The sequence below is a fragment of the Gavialis gangeticus genome, unplaced genomic scaffold (genome assembly GCF_001723915.1).
Source record: "Gavialis gangeticus isolate Ggan-Ray unplaced genomic scaffold, GavGan_comp1, whole genome shotgun sequence".
NCBI classification, from domain to species: domain Eukaryota; kingdom Metazoa; phylum Chordata; order Crocodylia; family Gavialidae; genus Gavialis; species Gavialis gangeticus.
Genome location: NW_017729024.1, coordinates 158,271,618 through 158,292,425, shown reverse-complemented (window position 1 = coordinate 158,292,425; position 20,808 = coordinate 158,271,618). Strand labels below are relative to the sequence as shown.

Genomic DNA, 20,808 nt, shown 5'->3' with positions numbered 1-20,808 from the left:
GTTACCCAGAGAAGTGTTGCAATCTCCATTTTTGGAGGTTTTCAAGACCCAACTAGACAAAGCTTTGGCTGAGATGATATAGTTGGGGCTGGTCCTGCTTTGAGCAGGGAGTTGGACTAGATGACCTCCTGAGGCCCCTTCCAACCCTAACTTTCTATGAAATACTACAGTATTTGGATAAATAAGACCCTCATAACAAAGAACTATACACCTGTATCTCCAATCCAAGTCTTTGTACCAAATAAATCCCTTGCAGGAAGAACTCCAGCCCTCCTAGAATGTTTCTGTGTTCCTAGCAACCTCTTACAGAGAGGCTCCTACTCAGTATTCTAACCTTTATCGGAACACAACTAAGGTAAGTCATAAGCAATCAGCAAGCAATAAAAAACACAGCTTCACATACAACTACTATTTAAAAAAAAAGTGGTACTGTTTCTTCCCTGCTACTAATTTACATGCGTTGAAGCAGACATCTGGCACGTGTATTGGTGCCCCTTGTTTGAAAGGCAGAATGAAGAAAATAATATCTTTACTTGTAGTAACTGAATAGGAACAGTTGGGAACTGAGGCTGCTCACTGTTCTGGTTCCTGTGGATCTAGTGCAGATTTTACTTTTGCTTTCACCTGGCCAAAGCTTAAGCGGCAGGAACTTTATTTCCTCACATATAAGTTTCTCACTCCCAATTTCCAGCAGCTTTCTTTTTTCTTTTTGGAGGAAGATGACAGCAGGGAAGGGGCTCAAGGTATGTAAGAAAATACGATGCAAGTACCTTTGCAAATATTTATATGGAGATCAAACGTAGCCTTATATTTGTTATATATTTCCTGAAGTGTATTGATTACAAACTGCAACGTGTCAGTTAACGTGCTACTGGTAGGAAACCTTGGTTGCTGAATTTTGTTATGGTTAAGTACTTATACCTCTCCTTGGACAACATCCTTGTCATGCTAGAGAGGCTTGTGTGTTCAAGTGACCCTCAGCTATGTTGTCCGGAGTCTTGTACTCCTGGTAGGGTCTCCCCTGGTGAACAGGTTTGAGGTGAGGTCACAGACTAAGCATAGTCTAAACTCCTGAAGACCCCAATGGCAGAACAGGCGTACTTGAGGACCTGCTGGATCTCTGAGGCTGTGAAGGTGGACGAGGGCTGCAGCAAGATGAAGGTCTCTGGTTGTCTTGGATGCCCTTGCCATTGAGTTCAGAGCTCCTTCCTGTCAAGTTTGTGTAGCTATCACTTGTACACTGGCTTCCCCATGTTAAAAGATTTCACATGCAGGCTTCTGCCAGAGATGTTAACATCTTCTGCAAACAAACTCCCGCAGCAATGGACGAGTGGTGGTGGGGACAGGAATAGCAATCTCTGGGAGGCTCTCTGAGTCTCTAGTCATAAATCTGCACATAGGTGGCAATTGTGATAGTCGTTTTGCACTTACTGAAACAAAAGTACAATTTGGCAGCTGCAGCCATGACCAAGCAGTCCTTTTTAGGATCCCCTCTGCTCACCCTAAACATGGAAGGGGCTAGAAGAGGTGCCCTAAACATAGGTTGTCTCAAAACTCCCTGGCTGGATTGCTGCATCCAGTGGGATCACTCTACCTGAGGCTGAAACCAACAAAATGAAGTACTAAGATTTGCCATACGGACTGTCTGCTGAACAGTGGACTCCCTGAAGAGTGAGTGTCCTAAAAGAAGAACCACCATAGTAGCTAGAAAACTTGCAAGATATGACATCAGTATTGCTGCCCTAAGATAAACCAGCTAGGCAGATGAAAGCCAGCTGAAAGAAGAGGGTAGCTACACCTTTTTTTGGAAAGGAAAGTCATCTGAAGACAGGCAAATTCACGGGGCTGGCTTTTGCCATAAAGAACAAGATTGTTAGCTTTCAGAACTCCTTGTGGGCAATAACAAACGCCTTATGACTCTCTACCTCAAGCTCAGTAGGAATCAGTATGCTACGGTCATACACTTGACAATGAAGAGGCCCCTACACTTGACAGTAAAGAGGTCAACAAGGAACAATTCTACTGTGCTCTTGACAGTCCTGACCACCACTGCCAAGGAAGACAAGCTCATCCTCATGGGTGATATTAATGCAAAGAGTTGTGCGACACTCTGAACTCTGGAGTGGCACCACTGGGAAAGAGGGGATGGGGACAGTCAACTCCAGTGGTATCCTCCTCTTCAGCAAATGTGCAGAACATGACTTGCTCATCCCAAATACTGTCTTCACACAGAGTGACAAATATAAGACCACTTGGAAACACCCATGCTCCAATCACTGGCACCTTATTGACTATATTAGTGTCAGAGCTTGTAATCGTACCAATGTCCATATCACCCAAGTCCTGAAAAGTGCAGATGACTATTGGATGGACCACCTTTTAGTCAGGTCAATCATGGACATGCAGCTTGCCCCACAATACCATAAACAATCGAAAGGAATGCAGAAGAGATTTAACATCAAGGCACTTCAAAACCAAGCTAGATATGAGGCTCTTCAGCAACACCTTAATGAGCCGCTCTCTGACCTACCTGATGACACCAAGGACATCCAGGCACACTGGAAGGAACTTAAGAACGTTACTCACAAGGCATGTGCTGAATCAATTGGATACTCCACTTACCATCATCAAGACTGATTCAATGACAATAATGAGGAAATCGTAGCACTTATCCATCAGAAGAGAACTGTGTTCTGCAGTTAGCAAAATTAACCCTCTAACCAGCAAGAATGAGAGGCTTACCATCAGCTTAAAGCTGTAGTTCAGAGGAGGCTATGCAACATCAAGAACCAGTGGTGGCAAGTGAAGGCCATGGAGATCCAGAGTTTTGCTGATCAACATGTGAGAAGCTTCTTTCAAGCAATGAAAGCCATACATGCACCATGTTCCAATGGCCCAACCCCCTTGCAATCCCAGGACAGCTCCACCCTTCTCATGGAGTATCCATCAAGCAATGCTGGAAGGAGCGCTTCAAGACTCTACTCAACCATGAATTTGAGTTCTCAGCTGCCATCGTTGAGTCCATCCATCTACACCCAGTAATAGAATCTCTTGCTGATTCCCCATCCTTCAAGAAAGTCTGGCATGTCATCACTCGGACCAAGGACAGTAAGGCATCAGGACTAGACGGCATTCCTGCAGAGGTCTTTAAAGCTGGTGGAACAGTGCTAACACAAAAACTTCACCAATTTCTCATCAAAATATGGGTTAACAAGGAAGCTCCACCTGACTTAATGCCAACACTGTGACCATCTTCAAGAACAGGAACAAGTCAGTGTGTGGGAACTACTGAGGCACTGCCCTCCTCTCCATTGCCAGGAAGATTCTTACTTGCATCTTTGTGAATCACCACTTCTCCTTTGCCAAAGATGTCCTTCCAGAATCCCAGTGTGTGGCTTTTAGATCATCACAGGGTACCACTGACATGATTTTTGTTGCACGACAAATCCAGGAGAAGTGTAAAGAAAAACAGCAGGAGCTGTTTATGGCATTCATTGACAACCAAGGTTTTTAACTCCATTAATCACGAAGCTTTATGGAAGGTGCTAGCTAGGGTTAGCTGTCCGTCCACCGAAGTTCATCAGCATCCTCAGGCTACTCCATGATGGAATGACCACCAGTCCTTTGCAGTGGATCAGAAACAGACCCATTTACAATCCATACTGGTGTCAAGCAGGGCTGCATCATCGCCTCAACCCATTTATCTTGTTGTGATTTTGTTTCTCATCCTTGACCACCTTCCTTCTGGAACTGGGGTTGAGTATCGAATGGACAGTCAGCTTTTCAGCCTGTGGCACCTTCAAAGCAAGGTGCTCCATCAGCCTGCCTCAGTATAAGCTTCCCCCCTCCCCCCACAAATTATCACTGGTGGAGAACCCCTGGCAAAGGTCAAGCATTTCCCATACCTTGACATCTACCTCTCCCGGTCAGTCAGTCTTGATGTAGAAATTGAATATAGGACTCGCTGTGTCAGCATATCCTTTGGAAAGCTGCTTTACCATGTCTTTGCCGACCAAGATCTGCAGATAGAAACTGAGGATCCTGGTCTACAATGCAGTGGTTATCCCCATGCTCCTCTATGGATATGAGACATGGGTGACATATCAGAGCCATCTTAAATACCTGGAATGGTTCCCATCGGTGTTGCCTCAGGAAGATCCTTCGCATTAGATGGGAAGACCACTGTACATCCTTTCTGCAGCTAACATAACCAGCATTGAAGCAATGAGACATCAACTCTGCTGGGAGGGCCACCATATGCAGATGGCTGACATTTGTCTCCCGAAACAAGTCCTCCTCTCTCAACCCCAGTTCCAGAAGTCATGGTAAGAAGACCCACAGGGGACAGAAGAAGTACTACAAGGAGACCCTGAAAGCATACCTTAAGAAGGGTGGCATCAACCCTACAAATTGGGAAGTGTGACTGGTAACAGGTCTCCATGGCGCTGCACCAGACAACAAGCTACAATTAACTTCAGGGAGAACAATCTTGCTCAGGAAGCCGAGAAATGCCAGCAGAGGAAGGAAAGCACGCAGCATCGTGGCCAACAGCAGTGCCCACCCCAACGCACTACCTGTCATATCTGTGGAAAAACTTGTAGAGCATGGATTGGACTCTTCAGCCATCTTAAACTCACCAATAATTTCCCTCCCCCTCAGCAGACATCCTCCTTATATCAAGGGATAGCCAAAGAGTACCTATAAATATACAAAATCTGAGATATGGAATTCAGTTATCTAAATTTTGAGTCAATGTAATTAAAAATCCATCCTCTGACACCTACTCCATTCTGTTTCTTACCTTAAAGCTTGAGGTCCTTGTTTGCAATCCATCATAGTATGGTTGTTTCAAGAGCCATAGTGATGTAAGTATGGCAGCTGCTGATGTTTTCACATGCATCACTGGGTAGCTCTCCTGAAATGACTCAACTCTGTTGGAATCACATAGTAGCCTCTTGTCAGACCATCTGATCATCCATTCAAGCAATCTTGCAATATTGCTGAACTTATTCTTCAGGTCTAGAGCAAGTTCTTCTCTTGGTATAATATCCTGGTGAATTATTTCGTAGACATATTTACAAGTTGCTGGAGTATGCAGAAAAGAGCAAGCGTGGTCTGATAAGGTTTGGGTTACAGGTGGAACAGTTAACTCTTGTTTATCATCTTGCACTCTATAAACTGATTGATAACTTAAACCAAATAATCCCTTCTTTCCTGTATATTTACATATTCCATTCACAGAGTCATACAAAGAAGGCTCTGTTGGCTGTAAAACTGAAAAAGACATTTGTCTTTCCAAATGTTTTTGCTTTTTATTACAAACAGAAGTTGGTTTGGAATCACAAGATGCAGGAACAACAGTATAGCAGCAACCCGTTCTAAATACATTTTGGCTTGTAGTTTTCTCCATTCGACGTTTCAATGTTGTATGTACATCAAAAAGGAGAGAGTTTAGTTCATGTTCCCGAAGGAGTCCAGAAAAGCTGGTCAGAAAAGGAATCCCAGGATCAGGGCAATTTATCAAGTCTCTTTCAAGCATATAACTCAAAAAGAGTTCTAAGAAATTAATATACTCTTCATCATCACGTTCAAATTCCCATGCACCTACCACAGGCAAATTATACTGATTCCGAAAGGCATTACTGTGTACTTTTTCTTTATGTTTTGTTTTTCTATTAAGATCTTTTATCTTATCATCTTTTCCTCCTTTGCGAGTCTCTGTGTCTCTGCAACGTAGCAAAAGAAACAAGGAGAAATATAGCTAACTCTGAAACGAATCCTGCTTTGAAATAAATTATTAAATGAAAAATTCAATTCATGCAGCTGTTCTTTTCTTTCCTTCTGTTATATAAAAACAGACATACCCTAGAAGGCAGAGATCTCAGGAACAGAATATAGGTTTAAATTTAACTGAATCTGCTATGTCTTAGGTAGCATACTTAAGAGAAGCAAAGGTCATAGAAGATGATGGGGGCTAAGTACCCTAGCGAAGCCTCTGGTGAATTTAATGAATGAACAGGTGACAGACTAACAGGCCCAGAATACACCCCATATTTCCAGCTACCAGTCACAGTAGCTGCTGCTAAAGTGGTCTGTTTAAATACATAAACCACTCCATTTTAAATTTAGATGGATTATTTAACAGCCTAATCTCATTATTACACAAAACTGTGTTTTTGAGCAGGTAAGAAACAAGAATGAAGAGGTCTAGGTTAAAAAAGTACAGTTTGACAAATACTCTGAACTAGTTTAAATTTAAAAAGTGTTCCCCTCCAGAATTTCTTGCCCTTGCCCCTTGTCTCCCTCTGCCAGTATGACTTCCGTCTCTCTTGAAAGCTCCTTCCCTCAGCCTACTTTTATGATTATGTAATAAATGCATTAAAAATACGAGAGAGACATACGTTAAATAAGCCTGAGTAAAGTTCTGCATATTCAATAGCTGAGGAAGGCATGTGATATCAGGTAAGAAATAATCTTACAGTAGATTTTTTTTTTATTTTTTTGTTGTACTGAATGTTCCAATTTATTACTTTCTTTTTACCTCTCCAGTGAAGGCACCTGATCTCTTGCTTCTTCTATAAGTAAAACCTCAGAGAGAGTATCTGCAGTTTCAGCATCACTGTGTACAAGAGGATATCCAAAATCTGTAAGTGTACTTCTGCTTAGACTGGTCCCTAATGAGAATCTATCATAGCAGTGTGCCTCATCATCTGGAGTCTCCTCTTCTGATGGCTCCCAGATACTCATTTCAGGGGGACCTATATTTCTTATTACACGTTTCAGTGCTTTCAGCCTCACGTTATGGGTAACCTCAATAACAACAGACATCATTTCCTCACTTTTGGGACCTAAATGAAAGAAAGAAAAAGAGATGGTATTTTTAAAATGCAGAATACATATTCTTCACATGCAATCCACAATTACAAGGAAATAGGATGTATTTTCCATAATGAACTTCACAAATTCAGAAGAATAAAGATGAATTTTTTAGTACTTGGGAATCTAGTTATCAAGGAATTCTCTCGAATCTTCTTTACTTTATTATCACTGGTAAGTTCTAGCCATTTAGAAATATATACATTTAATTTTATTCACTATTTATTTCCTTATTAAACAAACACAATGCACTTCAAAGTTATATTTATGTGAGAAAATGTATCTAACATTGTTATAAGTGACAACTATGATCACCAGATAGGAAAGATAGAAGAAATCCCTCCCTCCAGATTTGCTTACACTAAAAATACTACTCTTGTACTCAAACCACTTTCACTATTTCCTCTATAGTTGTAATGGTCCATCATTCAGTTTCCCTGTTTATTTCAAGTATCTGAAACAAATCCTGTAATTATTGTTCAAAATCAAGTATCTAAAGTTTCAAAATAGAATACTAAATTGTACGCATGAAAACTGAGGGACAAATGCAAACAGTTAACTGATTATGCCAAGCAGATGATAGTCAAAAAAGGGTAAATATTTTCCTTTCTCTTCTTGTTTAATACTCCTTCTCAAGTTCCCCCAGACATGTCAAATTTCCACCTGGACAAAGAACTGTTTAATACTTGATCTGAAGGATAGAAATATAAATGCTATATACGACTACTGCTCCTAAGAAACATCAAAACCAGTTTGGTTTCATATTTGCTGAAGAATAATGCACCTTACCTCTGACGATACAGTGCCTGAGTCGCTGCTGAAGGGCATAATATTTATCCCTTAATGGAACTCTTATATCTTCAGGATTAGGAAATGCTTTCACCAAAATTTCTGCCACCTATACAAAATAAAAGTTAAGGGCTCACTTAAACAGCCATTGGGAAGTAAGTGATAGTAAGACCCCCAACAGAATTTACACTGAGTGCTAAAAACTAATATTTGAATGAAACTAAAACCTTGTGATAAGATTTTTTTTACATTTTAATTTCTTTTACCTTTCTGATGGGTGGCAATTCTCCAACAAGACTCAAAATTATATCTTGAACTAGTTCTTCAACATTCATGAATCTAGAGAAAGGAAGCATTCGATAAGCCCACTCCACTGCACTGAGACAGTGCTCAACTATGCAGGCATCATATTCAGTCTTCTTACAATCCTAAAAAGAAATTATTAAATAAAAATCAACTGATACAAGTGAAAGATTCCAGCTAGATTCTACCTGTTGTCAGTTTTCATGAGTTTAATCCTTTATATAGGGTTTTCTGTAAACAAAATCATAGAGAAACAGGGCTGGAAGCAGGGGCAGATTCAGGGGGGATGCAGTGGTCCAGATGTTCCACCCAACATACCTATTCCACCCAAACTTTAAAACCAACTGCCTAGGAAGCGCAGCAGCATTTCTACTCAGGCAGTGCTAAGAGTTAATTGGCTTGATGACTCACTATCATCTCCCTGATTCCAGCTAATCTCTCTCCACTCCACAAGTGGTAACGACCGTCTCTCCTTTTCAATGGTCTTGATGTTTCACTATTCAAACTATCCTTTCTTCTACAATTTTGCTGTCTCTTAGCCATTCCTTGTAATGTCTTTATTTCAAAGCTGTACAGATTATTTTTAGCTCTAGCTAAAAACCTTAACTCAGGCGTAGTATCATTAACTCAGGTGTAGAAATGATTGATGGTGCATGATCAAGATGCTCAAGAAGTCTAGATTTTGTTTTATGAATCCAAATAGGAGTTGTATATTTCACTATAATGACAACAGAACTACTGACACAATATCTTCTGACCATTTTTTGTCTAGTTTGTTGTGTTGTTTGAACTTTATATATAATCTAACAAATAAGTGCACATTCCAACAGTTATATTTTTCTTTGATCTTAAACCAAGTAATATAGTGGTAGGCCCCTAGCACATTAGTAAAGCATCTGGTTTCTCTTTAAGTGGAGTAAAATGTGTGTTGTGTTCTATGCAATGAGGTGCCACACCATCTGCACCCCTCTTTTCAAAATCCTAGATCCGGCCATGATCGGAAGGGACCATAAGAGATCATACAGTGCAACCCCCTGCCTGAGGGGGTTTATCCCAACTTATCCCAAACTAAATCCATTGTCTAACTTCTTAGCAAAAGTACACAGTGAACCTGACACAACACAGAACACAACATCTGCTACAGGTAAAGCAGGGGGACCATGGCAGCTGCAAAGGTTGCTAATGAGATGCTCAAGAGATCCAAGGAAGAGGGCCACACCCCTCATTATAGAGGAAAACAAAAACCCCTACAGTCTGTACCAACCTGGCCATTGAGTAAAATTCCTTCCTGATCCTAAATATGGTAATTGGTCTGACCCTGAGTGGAGGGGCAAGACCCACTAGCCAGGAACCTCTGACTTTAAATTCCAGCAATCCTACACCCCACTCTTGGCTGTAGCCAACACAGAATGCCTCTGAGGAAGGCTTAAAAACAACTAACCAACCAACCCTGATATATGTAGCAGCAAGAAGAAGAAAAAATTCCCTCCCATCCTCATGTGGCAACCAGTAAAACCCAGAAGCATGGGAAATACCCAGAGTAGAAGATACGGACCCAGAGATTCTACAACTTCCCTAGGCAACCTATTCCAGTGCCTCGCTGTTTTAACAGTGAAGAAGTGCTTCCTGATACAAAACTAAACCTACTTTGCTGTACTTTCAAGCCACTGGTCTGCATCCTGCTCTCTATAGCAAGAAAGAAAAGTGTTTTCCTCTTCTTTATGGAAGCTCCTCAGGCATTTGAAGACTACTATTATGTCCTCTTAAGCACCTTTTCCAAAAGCTGAACATGCTTCGCTACTTCCACCTCTCCTCATAGGATTTGCTTTCTAAGCCCTTTATCATTTTTGTCACCTGTCTCCAGACCCTTGAACTTCTCCATGTACTTTTTAAATTGTGGAGGCCAAAATGGCACACAGTACTCCAATGCTGAGTAGAATGGCACTATCATCTCCCATGTCTTGAACCTATGCTTCTATTGATTGATCCCAAAACAGCATTCACCTTTTGGGCAGCTCCATCACACTGCAGACACACTGAGTCTGTGACCTAACAAGACTCCCATATCGTTCTCTGTAGTGCTGCCACCCAGACAGGTGTCACCCATTTTATATTTGTATTTTTGATTATTTCTCTCGATTTGATTATTTTGATTGAAAAAATGTCTCTGAAATTCTTATTGATAGAGAAATAGCCCAGAAGCTGGAGCATACATGTGCTTCAGATCCCTGGCTGGAAAGTTACACAGGCAAGCTCTCCACTCAGGGGACACCAGAGAACTGCTCTCTTGGCCACCATGCACTTACTACTTAACAGGGGCAGGCTATCAATAAGCAGTCCCATAGGTTTTTAATCACCTTTTAAATCTTCTGGGTAGCACATGCAGCATTTAAAGCTCACAGGGCTGGTAACCAGAGTAGGGATAGTTTCCCCGGTCTTAGATCTCAGCCTTACAGATTTTTAAATTGCTGCTTGCACCTCTCAGCTGGGCAGTGGGGTGCATTAAAAGCCTGGGGGGATGGGAACTGGGGGTGGAGATAGTTTCCCCATCTCAGTTCCTAGCTCTGTGGGCTCTGAAACTGCCACTCAGCTGGGCAACAGGGGCAACACTTACAACCTGTGGAGCTGGGAATTGGGGTAGGAGCATTCTCCCGGGGTTCTGGGAGGACTCCAGCCCCAATAAAAAAGTGTGGATGAGGTGGGGACTCTTGTCTCATATCAGGAACCCTCCTATGACTCCTAGAGGGTACCTGCCACAAGAAAGTGCCCCTGCCTGGCCTGCCAATCAATGGATTGGTAGGACAGGGGAAGGGTCCCCACAGGGCTCCATGACAGCTTACCCTTGGGTGGGCTATCAGGGAGCTGGTACTCTCCCCCACTCCCTTTCCTTTGAAGGGAGGCAGGGAGAGAAAAGTACCTTGTGTTATTGGGTATACTCCATACCTGAGAGAAGCATACAGCCATTCAAGTTATATTGGGAGGAGGATCTTCCTCACAGGTATCTGATCTAACTTCTTGTGGAAGCTGCATGGGGCTGGGAGGGAATCTTGCCCCCTTTTTCAACTGTGTGTGTCAGGTGTGTTTTCTTTGTCTTTAAGACTTCCTCAGAGGCACTAAATGCTGGCAACAGCCACGGCTGCAGATTTAGGATGGGCTATGCCAGTGCTCCTGTTGGGACTTAAACCTGGAGGTTCCTGACCAGAGGGTCTTGTCCCTCTGCTCTGGGTCAAAACTGATTGCCAGATTTAAAGTTAGGAAGGAGTTACCTCATTGTCAGATGAATAGGAACTGTAGGGGGTTTTGCCTTTTTTTGTAGCAGAGGGAGTGTGGCTTTCTGCCTGGGATCTTTTGAGCATAACCTTTTACAGAAACAGAACGCTGGCTGCCATGGTCCCCCTGCTTTGTGTGTGGCACGGTAGGGTGTTGTCTTGTGTTGGATCAGTGTTGACAGTACTTTTACTAAGCAGTTAGATTATGGACTTGTATAAGATATTTTGGATAGGGATGATTCAGCCTCAGGCAGGAGGACTAGATGATATCTGGAGGTCCCATCCAGCCCTACTTCTCTCTGATTTCTATTATTGCTCTATGATTTCTAAGAACAGCCACTTCTCTTTCACAAGAATCTCTTGAATGGCTGTATGCTCTCTTTTTTGTGCCAGGAAAAAAGCCTTTCTTCTACACAAATCTAATTCCTATTCAAGACTTTAGGAGGAACCAATACACACAGAGATATAGACACAAAATGGAAAATTACTGGCTAGGGTGCAGTACTGGTGCTGCAGGTGATGACCTGAATATGAGTTTACAGAATACAAGAGGGTATTAACTATGTGTGCTGCCAAAATAGAAAATACTATGGCAGAATGTCCTGTATCGTTATGAATTCTATCTTTCAGAGTAGAAAAACCATAAGCAGTATGTAATTAGGAGGCCTTTTGAGATGGATCAGCTTTGTTTTGAAACAACCACTCATATCTCACTCGTCTACCTTGCATAAGGCAGAGTCAGTTGGGTTCCATTAGTATTTCATATAGAATTTTCATTTTTTTTAATTTTTAACTTTTGTTTTCTTGTGAAAAGATTTTGATCTTATTTATAATATGAGAAAATGACCCACTGCTGACAACAGCATCAGGGTTCCTCTCACACTTCTAACATTTCTGAAAATTAGTTAACTGATAGTGTAGACAGGACAAAAAATCAACCTCAAAACTGCTACAGAAGACACACAACATCCAATATGCTGCAAAGTTTCTGTCTTCTTTCCTCTTCCTTGAGCCATGATGCTATTGGATGATAAAATAATGAATATGAAACTTGCTCTAAACTCAGCCTGGTTTTTTCTTTTCTTTTCTACTTTCTTGCAGCACTAGAGACCCAACCTATACTTATTTTAGGTATAAGATTGACATGATGGACTGCCAGTACAACAACAGAGTGGTTGTTGTTACAAACCGCATTTATTCAATGTTCTCATTAAATACAGAAAATAAAAATAGTGTAAGTATTATGATTAGCCCCAAAAACTGCAGAACTGCTATATTTTTTACGATCTCTCTCTCATTATCCAAATTAAATATAAAATACAGCCCTAAGAGAAATATCATTTGTAATATTTTTAAAGATGTACAGTGAATGGACATCATTATTCTTTAGTGACATATATAATTGCATATTACTGAGAGAGATCTCACGAGACAGTACATTAGACAGATATCATTTTGTTCTATTGTGTGAAAGGGTTCTTGCAAGAAGTCATGAACATGTACAAGAAGATTCCAGAGATCTAATAAATGTGTACCGTAATGACATGCCTCTACAGTGCTGTCACTATACTTACCTCTTGATTATCTATATTCTCTCTGGCAGTTTGGTACCGTCTGCAGCTATCAGATAACTTTTCACGAACATGAAGCATCCAACACAAGGCGCACAATTCTCGGAAGCAACCTCCAAAAGACCCCAAAACATAGAATTATGAGAAAGTTTTCATTCAAACAAAAAAAGAAAAATGCTTTTTTTAGCCAAACTCCTAGAGAACAACTTGTTAATCAAAACTGTTCCTCCATAGATAACAATAATTAAGAGGAAAATGACTAATGCCTCATTTTTCAAACAGCAATAATTAGTACTCAAATCTTAGACACAGAGCTGCAAACCAGTCATGGAGGGAGTTAGAGAGGCCAACCAACCTGATGGGGTAGATGAAGACGAAAGATGAAGGGGTAGATGGAGACTTTATAATTTTCAAAATGATAAAATCAAGATTTACAACATAGGACTCCGCAAACAATGATGTAGTCTGACATTTTCAAGCCAAAAAAAAAAAAGGCTAGAGCTTCTCTATACAGTACTTGCAACTTATGACTGCAAAATATAACACAGGATAACTTAATTACTCAGATTTTATTATGTACAAACCTATTGTTTTACAGGAAATATCATCAAACTGATGGTCTCCAGAAGACGTGGGTTTAAAGAATACTGAACGGTATTTAGAATAATGAAGCAGTGTCTCAGGAAATGGACCTAATGAAGTAAGAGAGCCTTTTATTCGAATCTGTAAGTATAAAAAGAAAACAAAGTAGAACATTTTAGTTTCTGGCAATTCATAAATTAACTTACTATATTCAAATTTGCTTATAAAGTTAAAAATTCTAATCTGCAATTCACCTGCACATGATAAATCCCATTTAACTCAACAGAAATGTTGCATGTCAGGACAGATTGCCTGTCCCCTTTAACTTACTATTTTATAAACAGCTAAGAAAAGCTTCAATTCTCTCCTAGAATCTATTTTAAAGCCCAGCCTTAAGTCAACACAAATGTACATAGTAGAGATCAAAAGTCTTATTACGCCCGTGCTTTGTGCTCAGAGGCTGCTGATTTACAAGCAGGTTTTCATATATAGCCGTAAGTGGACTGAGACAATGACCTTTTTTACCTCCCCATCCGGTCATAAGAGCTGTGATTTATAGGTAGACAAGGTTCTTTGGATAAATCGGATATCTTTTACTAGACCAACTCAAATAGTTGGAAAAACTCTTTGCAAGCTTTTGGGTACAATTACCCTTCATCAGGCAGAGGAAGTGTCTGCAGATCAGTAATTTATACGGGTACTTTAGTTGTCAGTCTCCAATTAGGGTGGGGCTTCTTTCCTTCTCTTTGATGGAGGCATTGCTGTGGCAAATCATGCCACAGGAAGGATATTTTATCATGCACAAATAAGAAGGATAAAATGAGGCTGTATAAAACTGTGAGGGCAAAGCCATCAATATCCTATTATGTTGGCTTTGGCTTCTTTAAAAGTTTGACTATAAAGTGCAAACCACAAGAGAAAGAGACATCAACCATATGAGACTAGAGCTTCAAGTGGTTGAGACTGTGCCCTTTCCCTATAAGCTTGGTTCCTTAGTAATTTTTACAAAAGATGAGAGTTGCATTTAAACAGATTTATTTTTTACCTTCTCCATTATTTTTCTTGCCCGTTTCAGCTGTACAATATACCACTGTGCTGCAGGGTAGGAACAACAAGCAGCCCGGAAGAGCAAAAGAATTCTCTGAAGAACTCCTGACATCTTTTGACGATAAAGTCTCTCCATTTTTAAGAGTGGGTCATTGCAGTCTTCCTGAAAAATGCAAAGTCCAAGTACATAACCTAAAAGCCAAGGATTAGGAGGGGTACAAAGATTGAAGGGAACAAGGTATATGTGGAATCTCTGCTCTTAAGAATCTCTTCTTCCTCTTAAAACTAGACATTTCCCCACACACTAGTTGAAAATGAATGGAGACTTTCAAAATGAGTTCTTGCTACTAAGTTACCTCATCAGAATATGAATAAAGATCTTTTAACAAAAAACGAATTAGAATGTGCTGGAACAAAAGGTATTACTACCCCTTTTAAATTCATTCAAACTACCACCTCTATACAATCCATACCAACTATGCTTACTTCACTGAGGAAAGCTGGCTGGGGACAATATAATGGTGGTGCAGGAAGGTATAGCCCATGAGGCACTAAACCACACATCTTTTTGCTGAGGTCCTTGGCAGAGTCCATCAAAAGTTGAAAAGTCTCTGAAAGAATGTCTGCATCTGCCATAACAGCTGCTTTCAGTATTTCTTGCACTGAACTGAAAAGTACATTTGCATCTTCCTCTTCGATGGGATCTATAAAATACCAAATATTGTAAGCTTTCCTTCTGAAATTAATAAGCAGCATAACCATATTCTAAACTGATCTTCAGAATGTATAACTCATACTCCTGCTTGTTTTAAAATAAAATTTTAAGTTGAAAAACTGCTTCTAGTGTTTAACAATTTATTCTGGTTCTTTGCCACATCTTTTCAATTAAGTATTTGTTTGGGACACGATTCTGGCATTTACTTCCACCGAAAAGGTAAGGATGTTCCATATTGTAAGATGTGCATGACAGGACCAGATGCAAGAATGGCTGTTTTTGTGAGGATGAAGGGAAACTGAGTTCCTGTTTGCTGTTTTTAAATGTATTTTTCCCACCACTCTGATCAGTTTTGTTACTAATCATGATGAAAGTAGCAGAACATCTAATTCACACGACCAATGGATACTTACAATGTGTACATCACCGAGTTTTCTCTCAGGTTCTCTATCCTTCTTCAGCTCCTTTGTAACAACTGTGACAAATTTGTACTACCAATGGGTTCTTCACTATCTGCTAGGCACTCACTACGTGTTACACTTATAACGCAATTAACTGGTGAATTGCACAATAAAATTTAGACCTGCCACACATGCAAGGACCAACCACAAGTGCAAAGTAATTATGCCATAAAAATGATTATCCAGCTATAAAAAAGCCACCCAGCTACAAAATAAATGCTTGAAAATGTGTAACAACTCTATAGCTGGTTTCTATCCAATCTGAATGTATGGCAGGGACCCATGACTCATAAATTGTCTTTGTTAACTTGGATAAAATTAGACCAACCATGTCCCAGTTACCTTAGGTCATACCTGCATGCACTTGACACAATGGAAAAAGATAGTGAGGGAAGACCACTTGTTCAGTTTTAAATTCTAACATTTTTTAAATTTAGAATGCAATTGTCTTTTGTACTTTTGGCGTGTGGGACAGAAGAAAGAAAGTAAATATTTTGTTTGTTTTGGAATATCTACTGAGAAGAACAGCTCAGTTAATATTCTGAACTCCATCCTCAGATAAGGAACAACTGTATTTAAAATAATTTCCTGGAAATGGTAATATAAGAGTGAATTGTCCAATGTTCAGGATATGTCTAAGACAAAGAACAACATGATGCCCAAATGCTAAAAGGAACATGAAATGTGGACTTCAAAACCTAAAACAGAACAAGTAATGTAGATTGTTTCTGTACAGTGAGACTTCCTGGGACATGCAAACAAGGATAGACCAATCTGCCTAGGGGAGACACTTTTGGAAGTCTATAAAGTTCCATATTGTAGGTAGGTACTTCATGGTCTGTAACATGTCTTAATACAGTGCAATTATGCTTTCCACATATCCACATGTCTTTCAGTGTACCTTATCTTTATGATGCTCTAATTGGGTACACTGGTGAATAAAATATTCTTGAAGTCAAACCAAGTTTTATGAGATCTTTTACTGGATCAGTTGGACAGTTGCAAGCTATTTCAGCTTTCAAGTCTGACTTAGTAAATAACACAACACTAAGTTTTTATGTACCTGTAAACTGTTTGTATTTAGCACTTCCTCCATTTGATGTTTCAAAATTGACTGGCTGTCCCAAAAATGACTGTAGCTTTTCCTGAAAAGTCTGTGTTGGAGACATGTTTAATGGCAGATGTAGTTCTGTTTTCTCTGACCTAAAATAAAAAAACCAAAACACCTATTCATTAAAGACATAGTAAAATATGTGGAGAAGCCAAGGACATTCTCTCTATCCTGTTCTAAAGAAAATAAATCCACAAATAAAATTATTAATCTGATGCAAGGCAGGTGCTGGCAACATTTATGGATGGCAGGCCAGTGCCTGTGTCCCAGCCACTGCCAGGAGCCACCAACTGCCCACTCTCCCTGCTCTCTCTCCTCTGGGCCCTGCAATCTGTTTACTGTTGTAATAAGGTACCAGATAGTTACATGGCCAACAACTCTGCAGAGAGACAAATTTGATGGTACAATAAGTACAAGAAAGAGGAGGAAAAAAAGGGGAACGAAAGACAGGAATTCTCCAGTACCTCTACTGCCATTGATTCCCCCTGGCTGCCATGGGTCAGATCCAAACTCTTTACAGGCTGGACCAGACCACCAGCAATAGGTTGCCAGTCCCCGATCTAAGGCATATTGGTTAAAATGCTCATATTTATTAAAACTGGAGATATGAACTTTAGGGGAGAGGCACTGGCTTACTTGCTAAGTAAGCATATTATAATAAATAAAATATGTATGATAACTAAGCAATCCTGAGACTCTTTATTCGAACAAGCATAATTTACCTTGAGAAGTTATCACTGGCTTTACAGTAGATATTATATGCTATACTGATTGAAACAGCCATTTTCCAGTCTCCAAGTTTGTGTGTTAACCATACAGCCTCTGGAATCAGTCCACCAACAAAGAGCAATTCAAGAGCATATTCAGCTGTCCATACAGAAGACAGATTCTGATCTCTAACAGCTTTGGTGACCAAACTGTGCTGCAATGGAACAACTCGAGGAAGTTTGTCTATAAAATAAAAGATATGGTTTAATAATGGGAAACCATCAATAGTAATACAACTAGCATCTTAGCGAAGATAAATCCAAAATTTACAGTGTGAAATTTGTTCATTCAGTTTTGTGGTACAACTGATTTTTTTATTACCTAAATAATGTGGCACATAGGTTTTTAAAGAACAGTACTATAGATTAGATCCTCAGCTGGTGAAAAATTTCACAGCAACTCTACTAATGTTCTTTTCCCTGTCTGACTAACATATTGTAAACAGGTTGCTTCTTAGATCTCTCTTTTATGAGTTCATTTCACTGTCCAAAAACTTAAATTACACAGAATTAAAGCTGATCAGAAGTAGATATGAAATATACAGAAAACAGACATTCAACCTGAACTCTAGAACAAAGTGTTTGGAGATGAATCCATCCACATTCTCCTGACATTTTCTATTTTTTTCTGAAGAGGTAATTCTAATAAAGAAGCAAGTGACCAGGAGACACAAGGAAGCTTCCTGGAAACAGCTTCACTGTCACACAGCTACCAGTTCTGCTCTCTTCCTTGCTGTTCCACACTCCCAAGCAAGGTTAAGAGGACAAGGTTCAGGAAAGAAAATAGTATCAAAACCATCCTGAGCTCTCCTTTGGAGGAGCATGTGGGAGTGGAGAGGAGCCCAAGTCTCCAAACTTTATATGCCACACTGGAGCTAGTGTAGTGAGAAGAGGGCTCCACAACCCTCTGCAGCACAGGGGGATTGAAGAAGTGTTATGTGCTACTTTTCCCTCTGTGGGATATTTTCGGATTAATCAGAATTTTCCTGAGGAGGTGAACACAAACAGTAGGTGTGAACTGACCCATACTCTGCAGGGGTATTCATTTGACCCTCCATCAAAACTTAACCCAGCCCTCGTTATGGAATACCAGTTTAAGACAATCTTGATAAACACATGGGTCTTAGAGAACTATGAATATTTAAATCAGTGCCTTATTGTAAAGCCTACATCTGTTTCACCTCTTGACCAAATTACTCCAATTTAGCACCTCCCATGGCACAAAAAAATTTACAATAACCTTTGTGGGCACATGGATAATTATAAAGCATTTCAAAATTAAAAGAGCATTATATAGTTAAGGAGAATGCAGCTAGATATAAGCTGAAGTTAATCTTGAGTAGGTAGTGGCTATTTGGGTAAGAATCAAAGTGAACCAAAGTTTTAGCATGGAGTATAAAAAAAAAATGATTTCATATGATTTTGAGGAGAAGCCCATATCTTGCGTCACCAAGGTTCAAATAACCTCAATTTCAGATGACTAACTCTCTACTGACCCTCCACAGGGCACTGGAATTGTCATGACAAAACAAATGAACATTGATTATATAGTGACCTGAAAATACTCTGTACTGTACATTTTAGGTACAACTTGAAAGCTGATATTTAAAAATGAAAACATTATCAACAATCATCACAGCTGGACATATTTGATCCTCACCAAGATATCTAAAAACTAATAATGTTATCTTGTACTTAATACCAATAATCCTGAAAATTTAAAAATACAGGGCTAAAACAGAGAACAATCCTTTTAAAGTTAGGCAGCATTGACACGCAAGTAAAAGTAAGTCATGACAGCAAGCTACACCTAGTTAAATATTTTAAATGAATACCTGGTTTGATATGAAGTGGAGGTAGGACACCAACATTATGTGAGGGGAGCACATACAGTATCTGATTTGTGAAGTAAGCGGCCATGAATCGTGCCATGGATTGAATTACAGCCATAGCAGCTTCAGTAGTAACATCTTGTATCATCCACAGCTCATGCTGAGAATACTTAAAATCTAAAAATGACAGGTATCCAATGAGAACATTTTTAAATTAACTATAAAACTGAAAGCTTCAAACTACTTAATTATGGCCCATAAAAAAGTACTCAACAAGCAAACTGACAGCTTTCCCAAACCTTTAATAAAGTAAAACTTAAGAGGCTTCTTACTACTAATTCCAAGTTAGCATTCATTCCCCTTGAAGACTGTTGTTTCCTACCAGTATAATATAGAGATTGGTTTCAATCAGAAGTCAGCAATCTACAACTTTTAGGCTGAAACCAGTGTATATTTAGCTTTGATTCTGAAAGTTGCCAGGGTTTCAGCTATTCAAATCCAAGATTCTGATTTGGCCATTTACTAAATTAACTAGCCACAAAATGCAGATCCATACCATAAGACAAATATCTCCAAAGGTATATTTGGACTTAGGATTTCTTTGTTACCAACTCTGCTACAATATATTTTTTTAAAGTATAAAATGAAAAAAAATGATCCCCTGAGACTGAGGCCCCCTCCACGTTACAGGTATTGTGCCATTAACTGGTTTACTGCACAATTACCTGGAGACCACCTACACATGCAGCTATCACACAATAAAAAGCTCCCACCAGCTATAAAGTTAGACCTCAAATATGTGTCCTAATTTTATAACTGGTTGCTACTGGGCTTTAATTTTCAGGTATAGCAGCATCTCCCCTGCAGCTGAGAGCCCCATCAGCTGACAGAGCTCCCAACAGCTTGGGTGCAACATACCTAGCGTAAAATCCCTGGACCCTGGGGATCACATCTGTCACAATCCCTAGGGGTCAGGGGTGCGTGAACCCCCTGGACCCTGGGGATCGCAGCTGCTGTAATCTCTAGGGCTCCGGGGTGTGGGAAACCCCCTGGGCCAGAGAACTGCTGCAGCAATCCCCTGAACCCAGGGGTTTCCCACACCTTCAGGTCATGGGGAGAGCCCCGGTAGTGATCCTCTAACCTCAGGGGGTTTCCAGCAACCTCAGGGCAGGAAGGATCACCCTGCCATGATTCCCAAGCCTTGGAGGGTGGTTTCTTGCAACCCCAGGGCGGGGGTGGATGGATGGGTGAATGGAGTGGTATGTATGGCGATGAATGGATAAATACACAGAGGGGCATCAATTAATACATGGATGGATGAATGGATATGGGGATAAAGGGAGATGGTGCATGGATAGAGGGGTGTCAGGGAGAGAGAGAGATGGATGGATGGATGGACAAAGGGTGTGGGGGGATGGGCAGATGGGTGGATAGATAGATCAATACATGGAAGGATGGAGGGGTGTGGATACAGGCATGTGCACA

General features: G+C 40.2%; 1 protein-coding gene and 1 long non-coding RNA gene across 6 annotated transcripts in view; one reads left to right on the top strand and one right to left on the bottom strand.

The window, feature by feature from the left end:
- The window catches only part of CUNH5orf42 (chromosome unknown C5orf42 homolog), a 132,902-nt gene that overhangs the window by 77,226 nt on the left and 34,868 nt on the right, over window positions 1-20,808 (bottom strand). For all 5 annotated transcript variants that reach the window (XM_019517948.1, XM_019517944.1, XM_019517945.1 and 2 more), the window contains exons 15-25: window positions 19,327-19,500; window positions 17,447-17,675; window positions 16,677-16,816; window positions 14,924-15,141; window positions 14,436-14,600; window positions 13,393-13,531; window positions 12,812-12,921; window positions 7,932-8,093; window positions 7,666-7,774; window positions 6,542-6,848; window positions 4,802-5,726 (exon numbers count right to left, since the gene is read on the bottom strand). In XM_019517948.1, coding sequence (XP_019373493.1) covers window positions 4,802-5,726; window positions 6,542-6,848; window positions 7,666-7,774; window positions 7,932-8,093; window positions 12,812-12,921; window positions 13,393-13,531; window positions 14,436-14,600; window positions 14,924-15,141; window positions 16,677-16,816; window positions 17,447-17,675; window positions 19,327-19,500 — 2,678 coding nt within the window. The remainder of the gene's footprint in view (window positions 1-4,801; window positions 5,727-6,541; window positions 6,849-7,665; window positions 7,775-7,931; window positions 8,094-12,811; window positions 12,922-13,392; window positions 13,532-14,435; window positions 14,601-14,923; window positions 15,142-16,676; window positions 16,817-17,446; window positions 17,676-19,326; window positions 19,501-20,808) is intronic.
- On the top strand, window positions 8,432-18,979 carry LOC109297886. Its single transcript, XR_002097455.1, has 3 exons — window positions 8,432-8,584; window positions 14,058-14,060; window positions 18,968-18,979. It is a non-coding gene; the product is annotated as an uncharacterized LOC109297886 (long non-coding RNA).